Source organism: Brachycentrus maculatus, unplaced genomic scaffold, assembly GCF_059751285.1.
Source record: "Brachycentrus maculatus isolate JH-2025_06_01 unplaced genomic scaffold, ASM5975128v1 h1tg000049l, whole genome shotgun sequence".
NCBI lineage: Eukaryota > Metazoa > Arthropoda > Insecta > Trichoptera > Brachycentridae > Brachycentrus > Brachycentrus maculatus.
The window spans coordinates 632674-654949 of record NW_028280803.1 but is presented as its reverse complement, the minus strand read 5'-3'; the positions used below and the strand labels follow the sequence as shown (position 1 = coordinate 654949).

The 22276-nt window shown below is 34.9% G+C and overlaps 1 protein-coding gene across 1 annotated transcript; it reads right to left on the bottom strand.

The window, feature by feature from the left end:
• Positions 1-8857: 8857 nt before the first annotated feature.
• Positions 8858-21451, bottom strand: CCT2 (chaperonin containing TCP1 subunit 2). Its single transcript, XM_088277683.1, has 10 exons — positions 21375-21451; positions 21014-21187; positions 20195-20330; positions 18405-18618; positions 16031-16169; positions 14880-15088; positions 12727-12901; positions 11160-11337; positions 10334-10537; positions 8858-9390 (listed from the first exon to the last, which is right to left on the bottom strand). The coding sequence occupies exons 1-10, from the start codon at positions 21375-21377 to the stop codon at positions 9218-9220; spliced, it is 1605 nt and encodes a 534-aa protein (XP_088133809.1). The 5' UTR covers positions 21378-21451; the 3' UTR covers positions 8858-9217.
• Positions 21452-22276: the final 825 nt, after the last annotated feature.

Here is a 22276-nt window from a genome sequence, read left to right as displayed (position 1 = left end):
CGACACGACAAATTTCCCAAATAATTCATTACATTTAATTGTTATTTGTTTATTTTATTATCCTTATTTCGATAACTTTATTCATATTAGCAATATTTTGAGTAAGAGAGTTTTGAGTAAGTGTCCAAATCATTAAAAACACAAATACCAGATTTATCCCCCCCAAGCATTGTTGTCAAAATTACAGATATCTCGGAAACAAAGCAATTCGTCACCTAAATGCAGAACTATCCTAAATTGTATGAAAGTTAATTTGGATTTTATTCAAGTATTGTGTTTCTTATTCAATTGATTTTTTATGTAGAAAGTTCTTATTTTATTAAATGGCTATTCAAACATTGTGAATCTAATGGTGGAGACTGACCGGAGCATTTCGTTGTAACGTAACACGTTACGATGCGAGCATTCAGGCAGTCAGTACACCGAGCCGAGCGCTCCATCCATACTTTCGGATACTCAGTGATGCTCGCCGCGAGCGATGTTACGACGTTATGTTACGACGAAATGCTCCGGTCAGTCTCCACCTTAAATATTCAAAATAAAATAGTGCTAAATGATAGAGAGAGCTCACTTTCGAATGTTTGATGTCCTCCCTCATAAAATTTCCTCGTTTTCAGTCAGGATAGATGTGCATTCAGGAGACAAATTTATGGAAAAGGAATAACTTTTAGATTTATACAACGCAATAAAAAAACCTGCAAATTCTTTCTCCTGTATGGAAGTTACTTATCTCTTTATTAAATTTTTTATTTTTAAATCAATAAGAAATTTTAAGCTCTTGAAAGTTATAAAAATATATATTGATGTACAGTAGAACCTCTCTTGTTCACCCTTGGCTGGTCAGCCACTCCGATTGATAATTTAACTTAATTTTTAAATGTAATATTGCTTTGCACTTTTTCAATAAAAATAACCGATTTAATGTGTTGTATTGGAATGTTTTTAATACAGAGAACAATACATAGCCATTTTTTAGTTCAGATACTTTACTTTAAATGCGTATTTTTCTAAATTTTCTGATAATCCGACCTTTTTTGCAATCTGACCATAAAAATCAGTCCCGAAAATGATGGAATTGAAGGGTTTCACTGTACAAAATATAATTGAAAAGTTTTCAGTCAAGTATTTACTCAGTTTACTAATTTCCGTCAATTTTTTTTTTCTTGCAATACCAATTACAGTGTAAAATTACAAATAACCAATTTATATGATAATAATTTATCAATAATATATATGCTCTTTTGAATGTTGTGATAAAACATGACAGAAAATTATATTAAAAAATGCCTTATTATGATCCAAGAAGCATTCTTGACAATATTAGGCATAAACAATAGACAATGAGAAGGTACACACTATTTTTAAAGTTGATGGTAAGTGATACAATGTTTTTATGTTTTTTTTTTCATTTTAAATAAGTTAAAAGTTACATGTATATTTTATCAACCTTTCTAACCATTGATATTACAAGTAAGAACTTAAAATATGCTTGCGTTGAACTTCTGTCAATTTTGTCGAGAATCATTTGCTTTCAAATGTAATCTCTTCATTACCTGTATTGTATTGATGACCAAACTGTACCAATCATCTTCGTGTAATCGGATACATGAATCTTTTACCATGCCCATAGTTGGCAGTTGAACTTTTTACATTTTCACTTTTACGAGTAGGTAGTATCAAAACATTTCAGACGGGTTTTTTTTACGCCTGTGGACCGCTGGCGACGGGATTCGATAACTATCTACATATAGTTAAGACTAGTTAAAAAGATTGATTTATAATACTCATATAAAAACATTGGATAATTTCTTCTTTTCTGCCTTTGAAATGAGGCCGGCGCAGAATGTAAAAATATGCTTCCCGTCCTTATGCATCAATCGACTGAATGGGTAGAAATAACTTTCCCGTTTGAAATGTTGACACTTTTTTTTCATTCATGAACTATTTTTTTTCCAAATTTACATAGGGTCCAGTCAACAGTGATATTAAAAATATATTAGTATGAAAAATCACTACAATATTTATTTTGACCCCTCTGCATGGTAGCCAAATACGCTACCCACTTCACTATGGAGGCAGACAACGCATTTTTCTGTCACAAATTCAAAATCAACTTTAAAACATATTTTTCACTTCAATTATTTTTTTCTACAATTTTGATGTTTTCCAATAGAATTATTGATTTTAATATAATTCAATTATTATATTGATGCTAATGAGCAATGAGTATCAACAGATTTGTAATTTTTTTAAATATTTTTTGTGTAAACACAATGATCAAAAGATCAAAAGATTACTTCTTAAAATTCCTCACCAAATTCTAAAAATGTCTTGTTAGAAAACGTGTATTAAAATTAAGAAACTAAGAATATTTATTTCGTTTTATTACGTTTGCATTGAAATAGAAAATATTGTTTTTATTGTAATCATTTCCTTATGTATGTGTAATATAATAGGAGTATGATGCAAAGATATATTTTTAACAGCTAGTTTTTTCCTATCCCCACACTTTTCACCGACCTATAGCTTTTAACAAATTTGTAATTAACCCTGAAAAAGCTATACGAGTATTTATAATTAATATGTAGTATGTTTACTCTTTTACCTTATGACAAACTAATCCCGTAAATATTATGAGGTATAGACAATACAAGGGGAATAAACATTTTGTGATATTTTATGATAAGGCACACACGAGAAAATCCAGTAAGACTTGTTATTGGCTTCTTTTAAACTTTTTTATAATTTTATCAGTCAATGCAACATATTTTCTTGAAAAAAATATATATTATACACACTAGTAAACATGATTTATATAAAAATTATCAATATTTTCTTTGACAGTGTCATTACGATGACGTTTACATACTTTGTTTTTAGTAAAAATTATCTGAAGTGTGGTTTTAGTGTTTAAAGAAACACAGATGGCAGTACAAGTACCATTTTAGAAATAAATGTCACCAGGATATATTTGCTGCCATTCATGTACCTTAGTGTTTAAATAAATACAACCTCAGATGGCAGTACAAGTACCATTTTAGAAATAAATGTCAACAGGATATATTTGCTGCAATTCATGTACCCCCATTATGCTTTGAGGAAAGTTTTGTTTAGACGACTACGTATATCCATACTCCCGGACAGATTAAATGAGTAAAATGTGAAAAAGCTCTTATAATCATTTTGATCCCCCTTGGAATTAAACCGAAGACGGTTGGCAAGGAATTCCAAGGGGGTTTAGGTCTTCCTCTAGCCTACACTGTGGAAGTGAATAAAATATACAATAATATACTAACTTCTAAAGATCCAATTTTTTTTTTTAAAGAGACATATTTATGTTTTTATTATTTACACAAATATTTCAATTTCATACTATTTCTGTAAGCCTAAGCAGCTCATTATTGGAAATAGGTATCAAATTGTGGTAGAGTGAGTTCGAACCGAGAAACTCTGACTTAAGATTCCGCGACACTAACCACGGGACCACAACCCGACACAAATTATGTTTGCATACAATTTATAAAAAGTACTAAATGCATATTTTTCCTACATGTTTCAAGTGCGCACTTTGTCAAAAAGAATCTGTTTGTATTACCCTCTATTGTCTAAACTTTATATGTATTTAAAAAATATTATATATAATTATAATGTTTGTTTGTTTATGTAATTATTATATATTCAAAATATTTCATTTGTATTTAAATCTGGTGCCAATTACTGGATGCAGAATGAATGAGAGAGACAAGTATGGAAATAACTGAATGATTTTAATATAAGACACAAGCATTGAAAAAATATATATATGAATAAGAAAATGGCAATAAAAATAGATATAATGAACACCGCAGAGATCAAAATAAAATTAAGATAGATAATTTGCAAGTAATTGATCGACCCGATCCCTATGGTGCCCATATTATTCTTCTTCTTTCCATGTTCGCTCCCTAGGTGGAGCATATGGCCAACACGAGACGTCTCCAAGTCACTCTGTCACGCGCCAACTCCTTGGCTTCCTCCCAGGTCATATACATCCATGATACAAACCTTAATTTCTGACCACCAATATATTAGCACATTTCGGATGGGAATTTTCTTATGCTTGCAGACTGCGGACCGCTGGTGACGGGTTTTGATAATTATCTACATATAGTTAAGACCTATAGTTTATCCGCCGCCATAGTGTAATGGTCAGCACGCTTGGCTACCGTTCTGGAGGTCCCGGGTTCGATTCCCAAGGGGGGTAAAATAAATATTAGTGATTTTTTCACTGTCATATTTATTCAATATTACCCTGGACTGGTACCTGAAGCGGAGGGCTGATCACCTTTCCTTCATGTGTAAACGATCAAGATAACACTGCGTTTATATGACGCAGTGCCCTATGCACCATTAGGGTGCGGATAAGGGTTTTATTATTATTATAGTTAAGACCTTAGAATAGAGATTGGTTTATAATATTCATATGAAAACACTGGTTAATTCCTTCTTTCCTGTCTTTGAAATAGGGTCGGCGCAGAAGGTAAAAATACTCCCATCCTTAAGCATCAATCGACCAAACGGATAGAAATACCTTTCCCGTCCGAAGTGTGTTAAGATTGTAATAATTTTTCACTTTTAACTCACCTCACCTTCATACTACTGACATCTGTGTGTATAATCATTAAGAAAAATATCACAATCTCAGGTGGCGCTGTAAACAGATAAAATGTATACACATCTTGTCCACAAATGTGACGCAAAAGTAACTTGTGCATCAAAGATGGCAAAATCTAATTCTCAAAGAGAATTAGATTTTTTTTTTTCATTAAGTTTTTAGTTTAAATTTTACTTGGTAAATACCAGTCTTGTTCTCTTCTACATACATTGTAGCGGTCAGCGCGTTTGTTACCGTGCTTAAGGCCCCAGGTTTGATTCCCAAGGGGTGTCAAAATAAATTATTTTTCACTCTAATATTTATTCAATATTACCCTGGACCGGTACCTGAAGCGGAGAGATGATCACCTTTCTTCATATATTTAACGATCAAGATAACACTGTTGCTATATGATCCAGTCTCCTATGCACCATCAGATGAAAATATAATAATAATAAAACCCTTATCTGCACCCCAATGGTGCATAGGGCACTGCGTCATATCAACGCAGTGTTATCTTGATCGTTTACATATGAAGGAAAGGTGATCAGCCTTCCGCTTCAGGTACCAGTCCAGGGTAATATGTATTGAATAAATATTGCAGTGAAAAAAATCACTTTTATTTATTTAACCCCCCTTGGGAATCGAACCCGGGACCTCCAGAACGGTAGCCGAGAGTGCTGACCATTACACTACGGAGGCGGACGAAAATAACGGTTACAATTTAAAGAAATACCAGTACGTCTTAAAATGTAATGTGACCCATGTTTCAATGCATTCCCCATCATCATCATCAAACATATTAAATTATGTGGAATGTTTCAAAACACGTGTCACAAAAGTTGTATTTAGCAAGTAAAATTTAAATAAAAAATGGATAGATATTCCCACTATAAGTATGACTACCAGTCGATGGATAATTAACTATCATCAACAAAAAAATTAATAAATATTTATGTACATTGTAATATAAAAAATCATATTTATTGTAACTGCAGATAGTTGTTGGTAGAATTCCATTTTGCATTGTTGGGTAATATATCCATAATTAAACACCGTTATTGGATTCAATACTACTTTTATTTACATATGATATGTGACGCGTTTCAACTTATTGAGACATTATCAAACATACAAATGTGTTTGATAATGTCTTAACCGGATCCACGCGGCTCGCATAACCGTATGTGTTTTCATAAAACATGCCCCATACGCGGCTGACATAACCGTATGTGTTTTTACATTGCTCCAAGTTTCGAACCTCAGTTCAACTTGGAGGGATTTTTTCATGGTGTGGAACTTTGGATAAAATAATACGTCAATCCTTGGCCTCATGACATCTGTTGAAATATCTGACTATTAATTTGTAACATCACAAGGATGAATAAAAGAACAGATCCCTGATTTTTCTTGCGGTCGGCAATTAGTCCGCGCCATAATCATGCCCTATATCTGTCTCTCGACGCTACGCATCGCCAGTGGGTAAGAGTGACACACGATGCGTGCTTTGATTTATTTATGTTACGATCTAATTTGTTTATATTACGATATATTTCAAGAATAATAAAGGCACAATGAATCCCATTGAACGTTTTTGTTTAGGAAAATAAATCGTTTCTTAACTAAATACATGATAAAAGTAATCATTTTAAAAACGGTGAAATACCGCCACGTACGGGCGTCTCTCAGGAACAAAGTTGACGCGGTTAAAAGGTTAATAAGACAAAACGCATCACATATTATCATATATATGTAAATAAAAGTAGAATTCAATCCCATAACGGTGTTTAACTTTGAATATATTACCCAACAATAAAAAAATCAATCAGTTTCCATATAATGTGTTTAAAAATCAAATAAAATGATTACTTACCGCCCACCATACATAACATCATAGATTAGAGGTGCCAGAAGGATCGGGTTATTTACCATGAAATTAAATATAAATAATATGTATTTGCAATGGTAAATGAATGACTGAAAATTATATTGTTATGCACAATTCTAAATAATAAATATTTTTGCTTAGAAGGAAAGGAGTCATATACGATAAACACAGTTAGTCGATATATAGTTCTATAGCACAAGTACTAAGAAAACCTTTGATAATTCTAAATCTGGACTCTTCAATACTAATTTGCCTTAGAGAGAGAAATACCTATTTTCTTTCGCAGCATTCACATTTTATTAATCATATGTATTTATTAAAATATATTCTATAATGTGTAAGTATGTATTTTTAAAACCCTGTAAATATAATAAAATTAGTAAACCTATATATTACTAAGTTAGAGCAATAAATCAAACCTTTTTTCATACATTGTTTTATTTTATACCCATTAACCCTTAAATGCCGGATGGCATTAGTAGGGCACACAATTTTGATAAAAAATAAAACTTAAGGGTGAAGACTGACCGGAGCATTTCGTCGTAACGTAACATGTTACGATGCGAGCATTCAGGCAGTCAGTACAGCGAGCCGAGCTGCTCGCCGCTCGTTCCGAATGCTCCATCCGAAGTCGGATGCAATTTTAGATTAGTACAGGGTTGCCAATCTGTGGGAAATTCCCCAAACTGCGGGGAATCTTTCATCTGTAATTTATTAAAATCACGGAACCAAGAATCACGTCGTCGTCATCCGACATTCTAACTACAAATGCAAAGTTGCAAAGATTCATACAGATTTTGGGTTATTGATTTTATACTAATTTAATACAGATTCTAGACTGTAATTCAGATTTTTTGGTGTGACATATCGCTCACTCCTTCCAAGAACGTCATAAATCAAAATACTTAATTTTTCACGAGAACGTTTTTGAAGTTTAAAAATAAAATATAATGCATTAAAAATAAATATAAAGCCACTTTATATTTATTTTTAATAAATTATTATTGAAATTTTACTGCGCAACAGATCTTTTTAGTTAAAACCTGAATGTTTTTTCTCCATTTTAATTTTTTTGTGTATTTAAAAAAATAATTAAACAATACCTTTTCTTCAAAATGCAAAAACAACACTTTCTGCCCTGTAGCGGGTAAATATTATGTCAAAAATATGCCTCTTTTGCTGGGATATAGTACATTTTCTGGGCATTCCGAAAACATGCACAACTGAAAATTTACAATTTTTGATATATGACGTTCTTGAAAGGAGTGAGCGATATGGCAACACTGAGGCACAAGGCCACAAACGAGCACTGATCGCGGTCAGTCAGCAATGCCGTAACGTCATAACGTAACATGCTCGCCGCGAGCGATGTTACGTTACGACGAAATGCTTCGGTCAGTCTTCACCCTAATAGATTAATCTTTTTTTTTTATTTATGTTTTACATAGTAAATACCACTATTTCTTAAAATCTACTGTGTCACAGGTTTTGATGCATTCCGCATCATTTCCAATCACCAAATGCATTGAAACACGTGTCACAGTACATTTAAGAAATAGTGATATTTACTAAGTAAAACACTAATCAAAAATGGATAGATTTTACCACAAAGTGACTGCCGAATCAATTAATGAAAGAATGATCTTTTTTGTCTATATATATTATTAAATATTAAAGTAATATGTCCAAAATTATTATTATTATTATCAACTACATGAAAAAATGAGGCGATTCCATCCAGCGTTTGATATTCTTGGCTATAGGAGTGGAATATATCAACCCTTTTACAGCAAAATTTTGCAAACGTCAGATGGTAAGATTGTTTTATTTTTGTAAATCTACACAAAATAAATATTGGCCATATTTATATTTACGATTTGAATATAATATTGAAAGGGAATAAAATTTCAAGGATACATAATATAAATAAAACCCTTATCCGCACCCCAATGGTGCATAGGGCACTGCGTCATATAAACGCAGTATTATCTTGATCGTTTACACATGAAGGAAAGGTGATCAGCCCTCCGCTTCAGGTACCAGTCCAGGGTAATATTGAATAAATATGACAGTGAAAAAATCACTTATATTTATTTTACCCCCCTTGGGAATCGAACCCGGGACCTCCAGAACGGTAGCCGAGTGTGCTGACCATTACACTACGGAGGCGGACAAATTTCAAGGATAACGACATATATGCATATCCCTAGAATAAAAGACATCAATAAACAAAATTCAATACCTTGTTATATTCGGCATGCCCAGATAACATGGCGAGCCTTTATTATCTTTTATTAAAAAATTGCTTCAGCAGATTCAGAATGAAAACACTAAAATGGTTAAAATATGTTTATTTCCTCATAAAAACTTATATTATTTATTAGTGAGATAATTGCGTGTACGATTAATAACTAACCTTACACTGATTTGTGTAACCGAGTACCCAATCTATACAAGAACAAGAACAGAATACTCGTCAGATTAATGTGATACATCTTTGATCATTGAAATCTCGCAATTTGCACGTGCTGATTATACTTTATATCCAAATATAAATAAAGCTAACATAATAAATGAGAAGGCAGTGTTGAAGAACAGAGTCCGATCACATTTGCGTAATACTTTTAACAGAGTTCACCGAGTTAATGTGAAATGAAGCGGAATTGTGTCACTTTAGTGCGAGGGGCGGTGAGTGCTTAGCACGGGCGCCTGTCCTGAACGCGCTTCCTGGGGGCGGCCCTGATGATGTTGTCCACGCGGAGTATCATCTCAGCAGCCTCGGCGGCCGACAGGAGCACCTGTCTCTTCACGACGAAGGATTCCGTGATGCCCAGCTCCCTCATGCAGCTCACTTTACCTTCGTCCATGTCTGGGAAATAATAATAATACACATCACTAATCAGCTATCAAATACCAGCATAAAAAATTTTACCATAAATTCTTCTTCTGTCCAAACTTAAAACACAGTAAGGGGCATTTTTTTTGTAGTACATTTTTTTGCATTTTTGTACATACTAAGTAGATTCTACTTAGTACAAAAATGCAAAAGAAACGTACTACAAAAAAAATGTCCCTCACTCAATTGTCTTATGTACAATCGATATATACTTTTGTCCGCAATAGTCATGGGACTGTTTACTATATACTTTTCAAAATTCATATAGTGAACTTAACAGCATTGTTTGTGGGAAACCGTTAAAAGCGTGTTTTACATAGAGTTGGTAGAGAGCGGGAGACGCTTATAAGCGTTCTATTTGCTTACTTTTGGTAGACGGCATGAGACGCCAAAAAAAAATTGTATTGATAGGAATCGGTTTACCGTTCTGGAGGTCCCGGGTTCGATTCCCAAGGGGGGTAAAATAAATATAAGTGATTTTTTCACTGTAATATTTATTCAATATTACCCTGGACTGGTACCTGAAGCGGAAGGCTGATCACCTTTCCTTCATGTGTAAGCGATCAAGATAACACTGCGTTTATATGACGCAGTGCCCTATGCACCATTGGGTGCGGATAAGGGATAGGAATCGGGTTTGCGGTTACTTGTGATTGGTATATTGAGGGTCGGGCGGCCAACTGTCCGAGTATAATCATAAGTAGAATCTACTTAGTACAAAAATGCAAAAAAAACGTACTACAAAAAAAAGTCCCTTACTGTGTTTTAAGTTTGGACAGCCGTACAGACATATGCGTGTAACGTAGCCAATTTTGTATGGTCTCTAAGTTTGTGTAAGTCCAATCAGTAGTAAAATCGAATTATAAGTAAGGTCGTCAGTTAGCTAGGCTATCGTTAGCAGATTTAATGCACTCACTCAGTCCGGCGGTGTTCTTCCCGGTGGCGTGTTCAGCCCGCAGCTGTGACACGAGGAGCGACGAATCGTACCCGGCATTGTCTGCGATGGCCGTGGGCAACTGACGAAGTGCGCGTGCGAATGCCTCAGCGGCCACCGACTCCTTGCCCGGAGTGCGCGCCGCAACTGTGTCTACGGCACACGACATCAGCATCTCACTGCAGCCTGGAAGTAATCAATCATCACTAAAGGCTCAAAAATAATATACGACTAAAATTTTTACAATGGATTCAATTTTTCATTATTTAATTGGACCCATTCGTATAAGTAAAAGGGTTTTATGAGGGTTCATATGTGCCTAAATGGCACCTCCTTACCCAACCAAACAAAAATGAATATGAGCATAATATTTTTTTTTTTTAATTATTATGCTCGTATTCATTTCTCCTTCTCCTTCCTATAAAATCATACCATACCCTTACCCTTACCCTTTTACTCCCTTCCTCACACACACACACACACACACACACACACACTCTTTTTTTTTTTTTTTTTTTTTATCTAGTGACGTTTTTTATCATTATTATTACAACATAAATGTGGAATTGTGTAATTGGCTTTCTTTTTTTATGAATGTAACTATTTTTTATTATATACTTTTACTAAATATAAATCTGTACAATTCCCAACATAAAATATATAAAATAAATAAAAAAATAAAATATCTGTAAAAAAATGTCATTTTAAATTTGACAAGGAAAGAGCCACACAAAATGCTTAAAAAGCCACATATATGGCTTGCGCCACACGTTGCCGACCCCTGCCCTAGCTTTGTATTTGTGCGTACCTCCTCCCAGCACGACCTGGGTGCTGCGCACGGTGGCGGCGAGCACGCACAGCGCGTCGTGCAGCGACCTCTCCGCCTCGTCGATGATCTGCTGGGTGGCCCCTCGGATGACCACGGTGCACGCCTGGCCCAGAGCCACTCCACCAAACCTCAGGAGGGTCTCTTCTCCAATCATAATCTGCGAAAGAAACATGCATTCAAGAAATAAAATTAAAATAATCAAACAACTCTGTTAAAATATGTAAGAAATAAATTTACTAATTTAAAAATCATTAAAAAAAATAATTGCTGATTATTTTAATATTATTTTTTGACATGTCATCAAAGATGAAGAAGAATATGGAAGTCTGGGCATTTACTGACCTGTACTGTAAATGCCCAGACTTCCATATTCTTCTTCATCTTTGATGACTTGTCAAAAAATAATATGAAAATAACTCCTGTAATTGGAGATAAGCCAGATTTTGTGAACAAGTATTTGGACACACTCAAAATGTTGTGATTATTACAACATTGAAAGCTGTCCCACCGCATTCCCGGATCTGATACAGAAACATCCAGGCGTCTTGACAGACCTTCTTTTGCAAAGCAATTTTTTGTTTTATGAACTAAGTTTATAGAAGAGGTGAAACAAATTTGTATCCGATTTTACTGTGAATTTACATTTAAAAGCTTTCAATTTCCCTGTCACTACCAATCTAAATAAATACAAGTTTGTAAAACCACCACCGAATTTTCTAGAAGTGCCCCATGAAGTAATTATTATAACAGGCTCTAAGAAGTGTTTAAATAATGTACATTCTGATATATTTGTGTATCATTTATTAAAATTTGTCTTTGGCAATTCTTGTCCATGTCAATAACCCAGAAAAACACCATTAGTATCTAAACATCCCTGTTTGAGTCGGATTGTGGACACGCAATTAGTGTCGCAGACTCTTAAGTCAGAAACCGGTTGGTTAAAGTGTACTAATAATAAAAAATAAAAAAGTGGTTGATGAAAGTTGTTTAATTTTATAAAGTTTATAAAATGTGCCACAGAGTATCTGCGAAAAACATTCAAGAAATCTTAAGTCAGAGTTTCTCGGTCCGAACCCACTCCACCACAATTTGATACCTATTTATATGATATAATGAGACGCTTAGGCTAACAGAAATAGTATAAAATTGAAATATTTGTGTAAATAATAAAAGGCAGGCGAGCATTCTACCACAAAACCACCACCAAAATGTCCACCTCCATAGCGCAGTGGTCAACGCGTTTGGCTACCGTGCTGGAGGTCCCGGGTTTGATTCCCGGGGGGGTCAAGATAAATATGGCCGAGTTTTTTACTCTCATATTTATTTAATATCACCCTGGACTGGTACGAGAAGAGCAGGGCCGATCACCTTGCATTCGTGCAATTAACGATCGAGATAACACTGCGTCGCTACGATGCAGTGCCCTATGCACCATTGGGCGCGAATAAGGGTTAGAAGAAATAATAAAATCTCAAATATTTCTCTTTTTCTTTTAAATAAAAAAATTAATAAAAAAAAGTCGTGAAAATTTGAGAAATATTGTCACCTGTTCCACAACGTCGCATTTGCCCAGCTTGACCTTTCCGGGGCAGTCGAAGGTGGAGACGATCTCCCCCCCGGTGACCAGAGCCAGCCTCTCGATGCCCTGGAAGTCGGCGTGCTCGATGGCCATCACTCCGGCGTCGGCAAACAGCTGCTCCGGGTAGTTGTAGATGAGTTGTCTGAAAATAATCGCAAATTCACAACCATAAACCAATGTTGTTTTTTGACATCTCAACATAGATGAAGGAGAATATGGAAGTCTGAGAATTTACAGGGCTTATGACCGTCATAGGAATACCAGCTTATCATTTTACACACATGTGTTCGCCTCCGTAGTGTTATGGTCAGCATGCTCGGCTACCGTACTAGAGGTCCCGGGTTCGATTCCCGGAGGGGGTAAAATAAATATAAGTGATTTTTTTTCACTCTTATAATTATTCTATATTCACTCTTATAATTAAATAAAACTATATTGGTGGTATTAAACAAGTGTTAATTTTTATATAAATCCGCCTTCGTAGTGTAATGGTCAGCACGCTCGGCTACCGTACTGGAGGTCCCGGGTTCGATTCCCAGGGGGGGTAAAATAAATATAAGTGATTATTTAACTCAGATATTTATTCAATATTACCCTAGACTGGTACCTGAAGCGGAGGGCTGATCACTTTTCTTTAATGTGTTTGTGTGTTCTTCATGTGTTAACGATCAAGAGAACACTGCATTTAAAAATGATTCAGTGCCCTATGCAGCATTGGGGTGCAGATAAGGGTTCGAAGTAGAGTTACACATGTGTACAAGTATTTGGACACACTCAAAATGTTCATAAAGTAATGAATTATTATGAATTTTTTTCATAAAGGGAAATATTTGTGTTTTTTTTATTATTTACAAAAATTCTTCAATTTCATACTATTTCTGTGAGCCTACGCACCTCATTATTAAAAAAAGGGAACAAATTGTGGTAAAGAAAGTTCAAACCGAGAAACTCTAACTCAAGAGTCCGCGACACTAACCACAGGACCACAACCCGACTATGATGACACATTTTAGACATCTCTACATAGAAGAAGAATATGGAAGTCTGGGTATTTACAGGGCTTATGACCTGTCATAGGCTGGTTAAGTGATCACTTTACACACGTGTAACATTCACCAATCTACCCATGATTGACAGCCACAATACTCAAATTTTTGGAACTCCTAGATATATTGATCAATCTCGTGACGCTGTACATAAGAGTTCACAACAGCCATCTATAGGGAAAACAGCGCATTGAGGAAAGCTTTTATCAAGCAGACTTTTTTATTTGTATGCATGATCTGAGCCCCGGATTACATTCACATACTCTTTAATTTGTTCCAAAAAATTTGGTACATGCGTGGTTGTCAATCATGTGTAGAATGGTGAATGTAACATGTGTGTAAAGTGATTACTTAACCAGCCAATGACAGGTCATAAACCCTGTAAATACCCACACTACCATATTCTTCTTCATCTATGTTGAGATGTCAAAAATAATCCAGATTTGTGAACAAGTATTTGGAAAGACCCAAAATGTTGTAAATATGATGATAGTCTGCCAGTATTGTATTTATTTATTGTAACTGCAGACAGTTGGTAGAATTTCATATTGAATTGTCGGGTGTTTGATAATGTCCTAAGAAGACGAAACGCATCACGTATTAACATATCGCTCACTCCTTTCAAGAACGTCATAAATCAAAAAACTTGATTTTTCAGGAGAACGTTTTTAAAGTTTAAAAATATAATACCGTATTAAAAATAAATATCAAGCCACTTATTAAACTTTTAACTCTGCAACAGATCTTTTTAGGTAAAACCTGAAGGTTCTTTCTCCATATGAAAAATATTTTATAAATTTAAAAAAATTAATAAACAATACCTTTTCTTTAAAATGCAAAAACAACACTTTCTGCTCTGTAGCGGGTAAATATTAAGTTAAAAATATGCCTCTTTTGCTGGGATATAGTATATTTTCTGGGCATTCCTAAAACGTCCATAACTCAAAATTTGCGATTTTTTATTTATGACGTTCTTGAAAGGAGTGAGCGATATGCATAAATAAATGTAGAATCAATCCAACAAACCTTGTTTGATTTTGGATATATTATCCAACAATTCAGTATTGTGTTTACCTGTTGATGAAGACGTTGCACTTGTGAGCCAAGATTTTGTTGACTTTGTCCTTCATTTTCTCCTTTTCGGCAACTTCCAGCTCCGCAATTTTGGCCATAGAGTCTACCTTGATGGTGGATCCAAATATTTTAATCTTATCAGTGTCCATGGGTGTGTTTGCTATTAAAATATTTGCATTTTCAACTCTCTTTGGTTGATGAACTCCAACCTGAAAGAATAAAAACGTTATTGGAGTAATTTTTTTTATGATTCATTTAATTGGAAGTTTCAGAAAGTGTCTAAGAAGATTCACTCAAAACTGTATGGGGTAAGGACAAAAAAATTACCTATTTTTATATCATGGGTATACTGGCAAAAAATGTTACCTCTAAAATCCCTGTTTGAATAATCCCTAATTATTTAAAGTTTTTGGCTCCAATAAAATACCCGCTATTTAACTTAAAGTAGAATTTACTTTTAAGACATTTCAAACTACTTAGTGTATTTTGCCAGTTTATAGAATATTATTTTTTGACATCTCATCAAAGATGAAGAAGAATATGGAAGTCTGGGCATTTACGGGGCTGACGACTGTAAATGCCCAGACTTCCATATTCTTCTTCATCTTTGATGAGATGTCGAAAAATAATATGAAAATATATAATAATATATAAAACCCTTATCCGCACCCCAATGGTGCATAGGGCACTGTGTCTTATAAACGCAGTGTTATCATGATCGTTTTACACAAGAAAGAAAGGTGATCAGCCCTCCGCTTCAGGTACCAGTCCATGGTAATATTGAATAAATATTACAGTGAAAAAATCACTAATATTTATTTTACCCCCCTTGGGAATCGAACCAGGGACCTCCAGAACGGTAGCCGAGCGTGCTGACCATTATACTACGGAGGCGGACAACAATAACTACTGTATGTCGACAATAACTACAATATGAAAATAACTACTGTAATTGGAGATAATCCAGATTTTGTGAACTAGAATTTGGACACACTCAAAATGTTGTAAGTTTATAGAATGTTGAAAACTTTATAATATGCATCATTTAGTCAAAATTGCATATTTTTGAGTTACCGTTTTTTGCCAGTACACCCACGATATAATTTTATCAGGAATTGAACCCATGTCAACAAAATCAGCTATACAATTACCTTCTTCTCAAGAAGGAATCCTTCATCGAGGAAGGAGTCTTCCAGCAGACCGCCCTTAATTTTGATAACCTGGATGGCTTGAAGGTTTTCTGATCCTTTTAACCTTAAGACTGCATCTACGGCCAGCTTTGAGAAGTATCTACAAAAAATATAATAAATGTTTTAAAAAATTGCCTACATAAAAAACTAAATAATTCTAAATGATAATGAGATTCTACATCATCAATATGTAACAAAGCAATGTTATTTACAACATTTTGAGTGTGTCCAAATACTTGTTCACAAAATCTGGATTATCTCCAATTAATTGGAGATAATCCAGATTTTGTGAACAAGTATTTGGACACACTCAAAATGTTGTAAATAAATTATCTGGTCAAATTATAAGCTTAATAATAAAAATGAAAATGGTATTTTCTGGCGTTTTTCATGTGTGTGATTATAATCCAGGATTCGGATCTCACATACTAATATAAGAGTTTCTGCTTAATAAAAAGCTTCTTTACATCTCACCAATAGATGTCTCTAGTGAAGTTCTAGTGATTCATGAACAAGGTTTCTAAATTGGTTCATATATATAGAACTTCCAAGAATTTGAGTAGTGTGGTTGTCAATAATGGGTAGAATTGGTGAATGTTACACGTGTGTAAAGTGATCACTTAAACCAGCCTATGACAGTCGTAAGCCCCGTAAATGCCCAGACTTCCATATTCTTCTTCATCTTTGATGAGATGTCAAAAAATAAGCAATGTTATCGTTTCTGTTGTTTATTAGGCGATATAGGGACCATACACAGTTAGCTACGTGACACGTGACACTTCATATTGCTATCATACTGTACTGTGATTTTCGTTCAAATTTATATACTGAAGCATATATATAAAGGACTTGCAAAATTTTGGGAAATGGCGATATCGCTTGGCCACAGTAAGAAACAATATGTATTTTTGTCAATGCATGCAAATGTGTGCAGTTGATAAGTACTTTTGTCCGCAGTAGTCATGGGATATATGCTTTTTTTTATTCAAATAGTGAACTTAACCTTTCCGGGAGTATGGATGTAAATGAACGTCGGTGCAAATTTTCCTCAAAGAAGTATCGATGTTAACCGGATCCACGCGGCTCGCATAAGCGTATGTGTTTTAACAAGACATGCCCCATACGCGGCTGACATAAGCGTTTGTGTTTTAACTTTGCTCCAAGTTTCGAACCTCAGTTCAACTTGGAGGGATTTTTTCATGGTGTGGAACTTTGGATAAAATAATACGTCAATCCTCGGCCTTATGACATCTGTTGAAATATCTGACTAATAATTTGTAACATCACAAGGATAAATAAAACAACAGATCCCTGATTTTTCTTGCGGTCGGTAATTAGTCCGCGCCATAATCATGCCCTATATCTGTCTCACTCTCGACGCTACGCATCGCCAGTGGGTAAGAGTGACACGATGCGTGCTTTGATTTATTTATGTTACGATCTAATTTGTTTATATTACGATATATTTCAAGAATAATGTGACACACGTGTATTATAGAGTACCAAAAAGGCACAATGAATCCCATTGAACGTTTTTGTTTAGGAAAATAAATCGTTTCATAACTAAATACATGATAAAAGTAATCATTTAAAAAACGGCGAAATACAGCCGCGCATGAGCGTCTCTTAGGAACAAAGTTAACGCGTTTAAAAGGTTAATGAACGTCGAAGTCCGTCTGTCAGTCAGTATGGTGTAACTTGTATAGCAATGACATCTCGGCTGTCCAAACTTAAAACACAGTAAGGGACATTTTATTGTAGTACGTTTTTTTTTTTGCATTTTTGGACAAAGCAGAATCTACTTAGTCTAAAAATGCAAAAAAACCTACTGCAAAAAAATGTCCCTTACTGTGTTTTGAGTTTGGACAGCCGATCTGTGGATATTTGTGTGTAATTGTCATAATTGAAAAAAAATTTGAAGAGGTGTTTTTTTTTTTCAAATTATTTTAACATAATTTCCATCTTCATAATACATCAATTTAATGACAGAAAAAAAATTTTCATGTAAAAAGAACCCACTCCCCAGAGAAAGTCAGACATCAATTTTTGTACTCCCGGAAAGGTTAACACATTGTTGTCGGGTGATTTTTTTCATCAACTCCGACCCTAATTAGTATACTTATTAGGGTCGTATACTAATCACAAGTAACCGCAAACCCAATTCTTATCTGTACAATGTTTTTTAGCATCTCTCGCGCTCTACCAAAAGTACACAAACAGAACGCTTATAAGCGCCTTCCGCTCTCTACCAACAGTATGAAAAAGAAGCTTTTAAGCGTTTCCCGCAAACAATGTGTTAATAGCACGGTCAGGTTAATAAGTGCAGGGGACTCACTCCTTGTGCTGTGAGAGAATTTTGGAGCTGAGCGTGGTGCGCGCAATGTTCATGAGGTCGTTCCTGAAGGCCACGGGGTCGGAGGAGTGGTCCTGAGAGGAGGCTTCCAGCGCAGCGCGGGCGGTCTGCGTGGCCAGTCTCCACCCGGCGATGATGGTCTGCGGGTGGATCTTCTGCTCTATCAGCTTCTCAGCTTCGCGGAGCAATTCCGCCGCTATAAATGACATAAAAACTCTATAACTACCAAGTGTTAAAATCAACACTAGACCGTGTGTTTGTCCATTCAATATACATAAATGCCTGTGTGGTATGGAGCTCTGTGCTAAATAGTTAGAGTAATGATATATCAACTCTGGTACACTTTGCTAAAAATGTAGACATGGACATACCGATGATGTATTTTGGCGGTTAGAGGTTTTTTTTTTTGTTGTTTAATTTACCCACCGACAGAGATGAATCGTCATAATACATGATATTATTAGTTAACCCCTTGCGTGATTTGCCCGAATACAATTCGGGTAGGTATTTTGCTGGCACAGTGATTTGCTCGAATCCAGTTCGGGCACATTGTACACGAAACTTTTTATAGTGATTTGCCCGAATCCAGTTCGGGCACATCGTACACGAAACTTTTTATAGTGATTTGCCCGAATCCAGCTCGGGTCATTCCCCACCAGTCAAGATATATCCATTCTTCCTTTGTTTTTCTTTCTTTCCTAATATTTTTTATTTATGTTTTATACTGATTTATTATATTTCAAAATATGATAAAAAAAAACATAATGGTGAAAAAAAGGGTGGGTTTTTTTGATCCACTTTTTTCCGAGAGGTTGACCACAGAAGTGGTTAAAGCATCTGGCGTGAAAAGCCATAATATTTGTGTCTAAGTCTAAGTGCCAAAACATATAAATTTACCATCTGTGAGCATATCTATGGGTCTTTCTGACAGCTGGTTCCTCCCACCCAATAGCTTTAGCAGTGGTGTGTTTAGACTGCTACATAGCGATATCGCTGTTACCGATATCACCATGTCATGATACTAGGATACGCTTCCCGTTACCAGATACTAGTGTGGTAACCAGACTCTGGTTCACGCTCCCCGTATCTCGTACTATGCGCCGCCGCGCTTACATATCAAATGTTTCTTTAAATTAGAAATACTTGTTTTGAATAATAGTTTTTGTTTGCATATTATACTGCTAATTTGTTTGCTTCAGAAAGCACATAACAATATCTCTAAACTTGACTTGTACGCGCTTCATTTTGACGTTTTAACAGAGCGGGAAATAAACGGGAATGTTTAAAAAAATATCTGTTTACTAAACGATATCAGAATATCTGTGATACTTTGTATCTCCGTGTATTTCCGAACCCGATGAATCCTGAGCTGAGCAATATTTAACACGCCGTGACTGACATGGACATGTATATTTGTCTCTTTTCACCATTCGTATCTAATAATCCAATAGACTAAGAAGGGGATAGCTTTACAATATACACTGCAAAACGACTGACCGGCAAGTCATTGATAAGCTAAAATTATTTTTATGATTTATGAGTGACAATGCTATGGCTGGTCATATTGGTTTGAAACAGATTTGACTAGTGGCTGGTGGGTAGTATATTATACATATTACAGGTCCATACAAGTACCATGATATAATGATCTCTTGACGTATCATAGTATTCGTACCTGTGACTGATATACTAGGAACACCTCTAGTCCTGGGTATGGTCCAGGTCACTCACATGGCGCAGTTATCCGACCTATGTATCAAAATCTATCTTACCTAACACTGTTACTGATGTGGTTCCATCGCCAACTTCATCGTCTTGTACTTTAGACATGTCCACTAGAATTTTAGCAGCCGGATTATCCACGCCCACTGATTTGAGGATAGTCGCTCCATCATTTGTCACTTGAACCTACGAAGCAGAGTTAACTATTATAATAGGGCGCAGTAAACAATGAAGAAATGTCCAACTAAAGACATGCGTTAATTCAGTTCATAAAATAATACTATAGTCGATGTTTATTCATTATTCAAATATAATTTTTTAAGTATTATTTTTTGACATCTTATCAAAGATCAAGAAGAATATGGAAGTCTTGGCATTTACGTGGCTGACGACCGTCAAAGGCTGGTTTAAGTGATCATTTTACACACGTGTAACATTCACCAATTCTACCCATTATTGACCAACCACACTACTCAAATTCTTGGAAGCTCTATATATATATATAAACCAATTTTGAAACATTGTTCTTGAATCACTAGAGACATCTATTGGTGATATAAAAAGAAGCTTTTTATTGAGCAGAGCAACTCTTTATTAGTATGTGAGGTTCGAATCCTGGATTATAATCACACACATGAGAAATGTCAGAAAATATTATTTTCGTTTTTATTACTTAAGCTTAAAATTTGACCAGATAATTTATTTACAACATTTTGAGTGTCCAAATACTTGTTCACAAAATCTGGATTACAGGAGATTTTCACATTCTTTTTTTGACAAAAATGAAAATAACTCCTGTAATTGGATTTAATCCAGATGTTGTGAACAAGTATTTGGACACACTCAAAATGTAAGACAGAAATACTTACGGATCCGGCATTCCTTCCGGAGGAAACCAAAATTTTGTCCATCCCTTTGGGCCCTAGGGTACTCTTAACCAAATCTCCAATTGCAATGGCTCCAATAAAACTGGACATGCGGGCAATTTCGCCCTTTTCTTCTTCAGCATTATCTTTCAATACTCGGACAGGGTTTAGCGACACCTTAAAAAAGTTTACATCGTGTTAGAAGAATCTAGAACTGCACAATGCACGTGGGTTTGTCAAAAATCATGTTAATTGAAACGCCTTTTTCAGTGTGAACGTCACAAGCGTCTTATCAGCTAACACTAGACATGAATAAATAGTAATAGAAATAAATATCTCAAATGATTTAATTGCGTTTATTTACCATTTTTATGTATTATAAAAATCTAAATACGAAGAAACAAAAACTCAACAACCGGCAGGACAGAGAACTCCACAGACAAATTTTAAATGCGGGCGTAAACCACAGATAAATAACACCAGAAATGTAAACCACGAGATCTCCGTAGACAATAATTTATGCTAGAGACGTTCGTAAGCGATCAGAATAACCGGATAATGAAATAAAAAAATTATTATTTATTTTAAAAAACTACGTTACGTATTTTTATTGTTCTTTACGAATAGCACATAATATTTCATGAATTAAAATATCTTCTTCTATTTTTCCAAACTTGTTAACCGGGAAAGTTCTTTTTAAGAACGCAATATACAACGGGCGCGCACTTTTTGTAAAGACGTATAATTACGTCACGCTCGCGTAAACAAAAATAAACAATAACATTATTTTATTTTCTACCTGCTGGTATACTGATTTCGTCACTGATGTTGCTCAAATAGCTTTCGTCTATTTCGAAATATTCCAAATAAAAAATATTTTGAAATGAAAAGATTTTCAATATGGAAAATATAAAAAATAAACTGAACATAATATTGAAGTAAGAAGTGTAAGTAAGTACACGTCATCGCCTACCAAGTACACGTGCACCCCACGCAATAACGAATTCATGCTAATACATGTACCGATGACTCAAACATTTGTTAAACGAAAAACAAGTCGTATCCATTTAGGGGTATAACATTTATTTCGAGAACGTTTCTATACGTCCTACGCATACTCGATACTGTTGTGTTTAACGTAAATATAAGTCATGCTTGGTTAAAAGGTTAAGCGTTTCTTAACCGCCCTTTAGAAACTATTTTACGAAAATTACGCTGTGTAAATTATCAAAATTTACTTTTTCATTATTATCGCTATTCTTACCC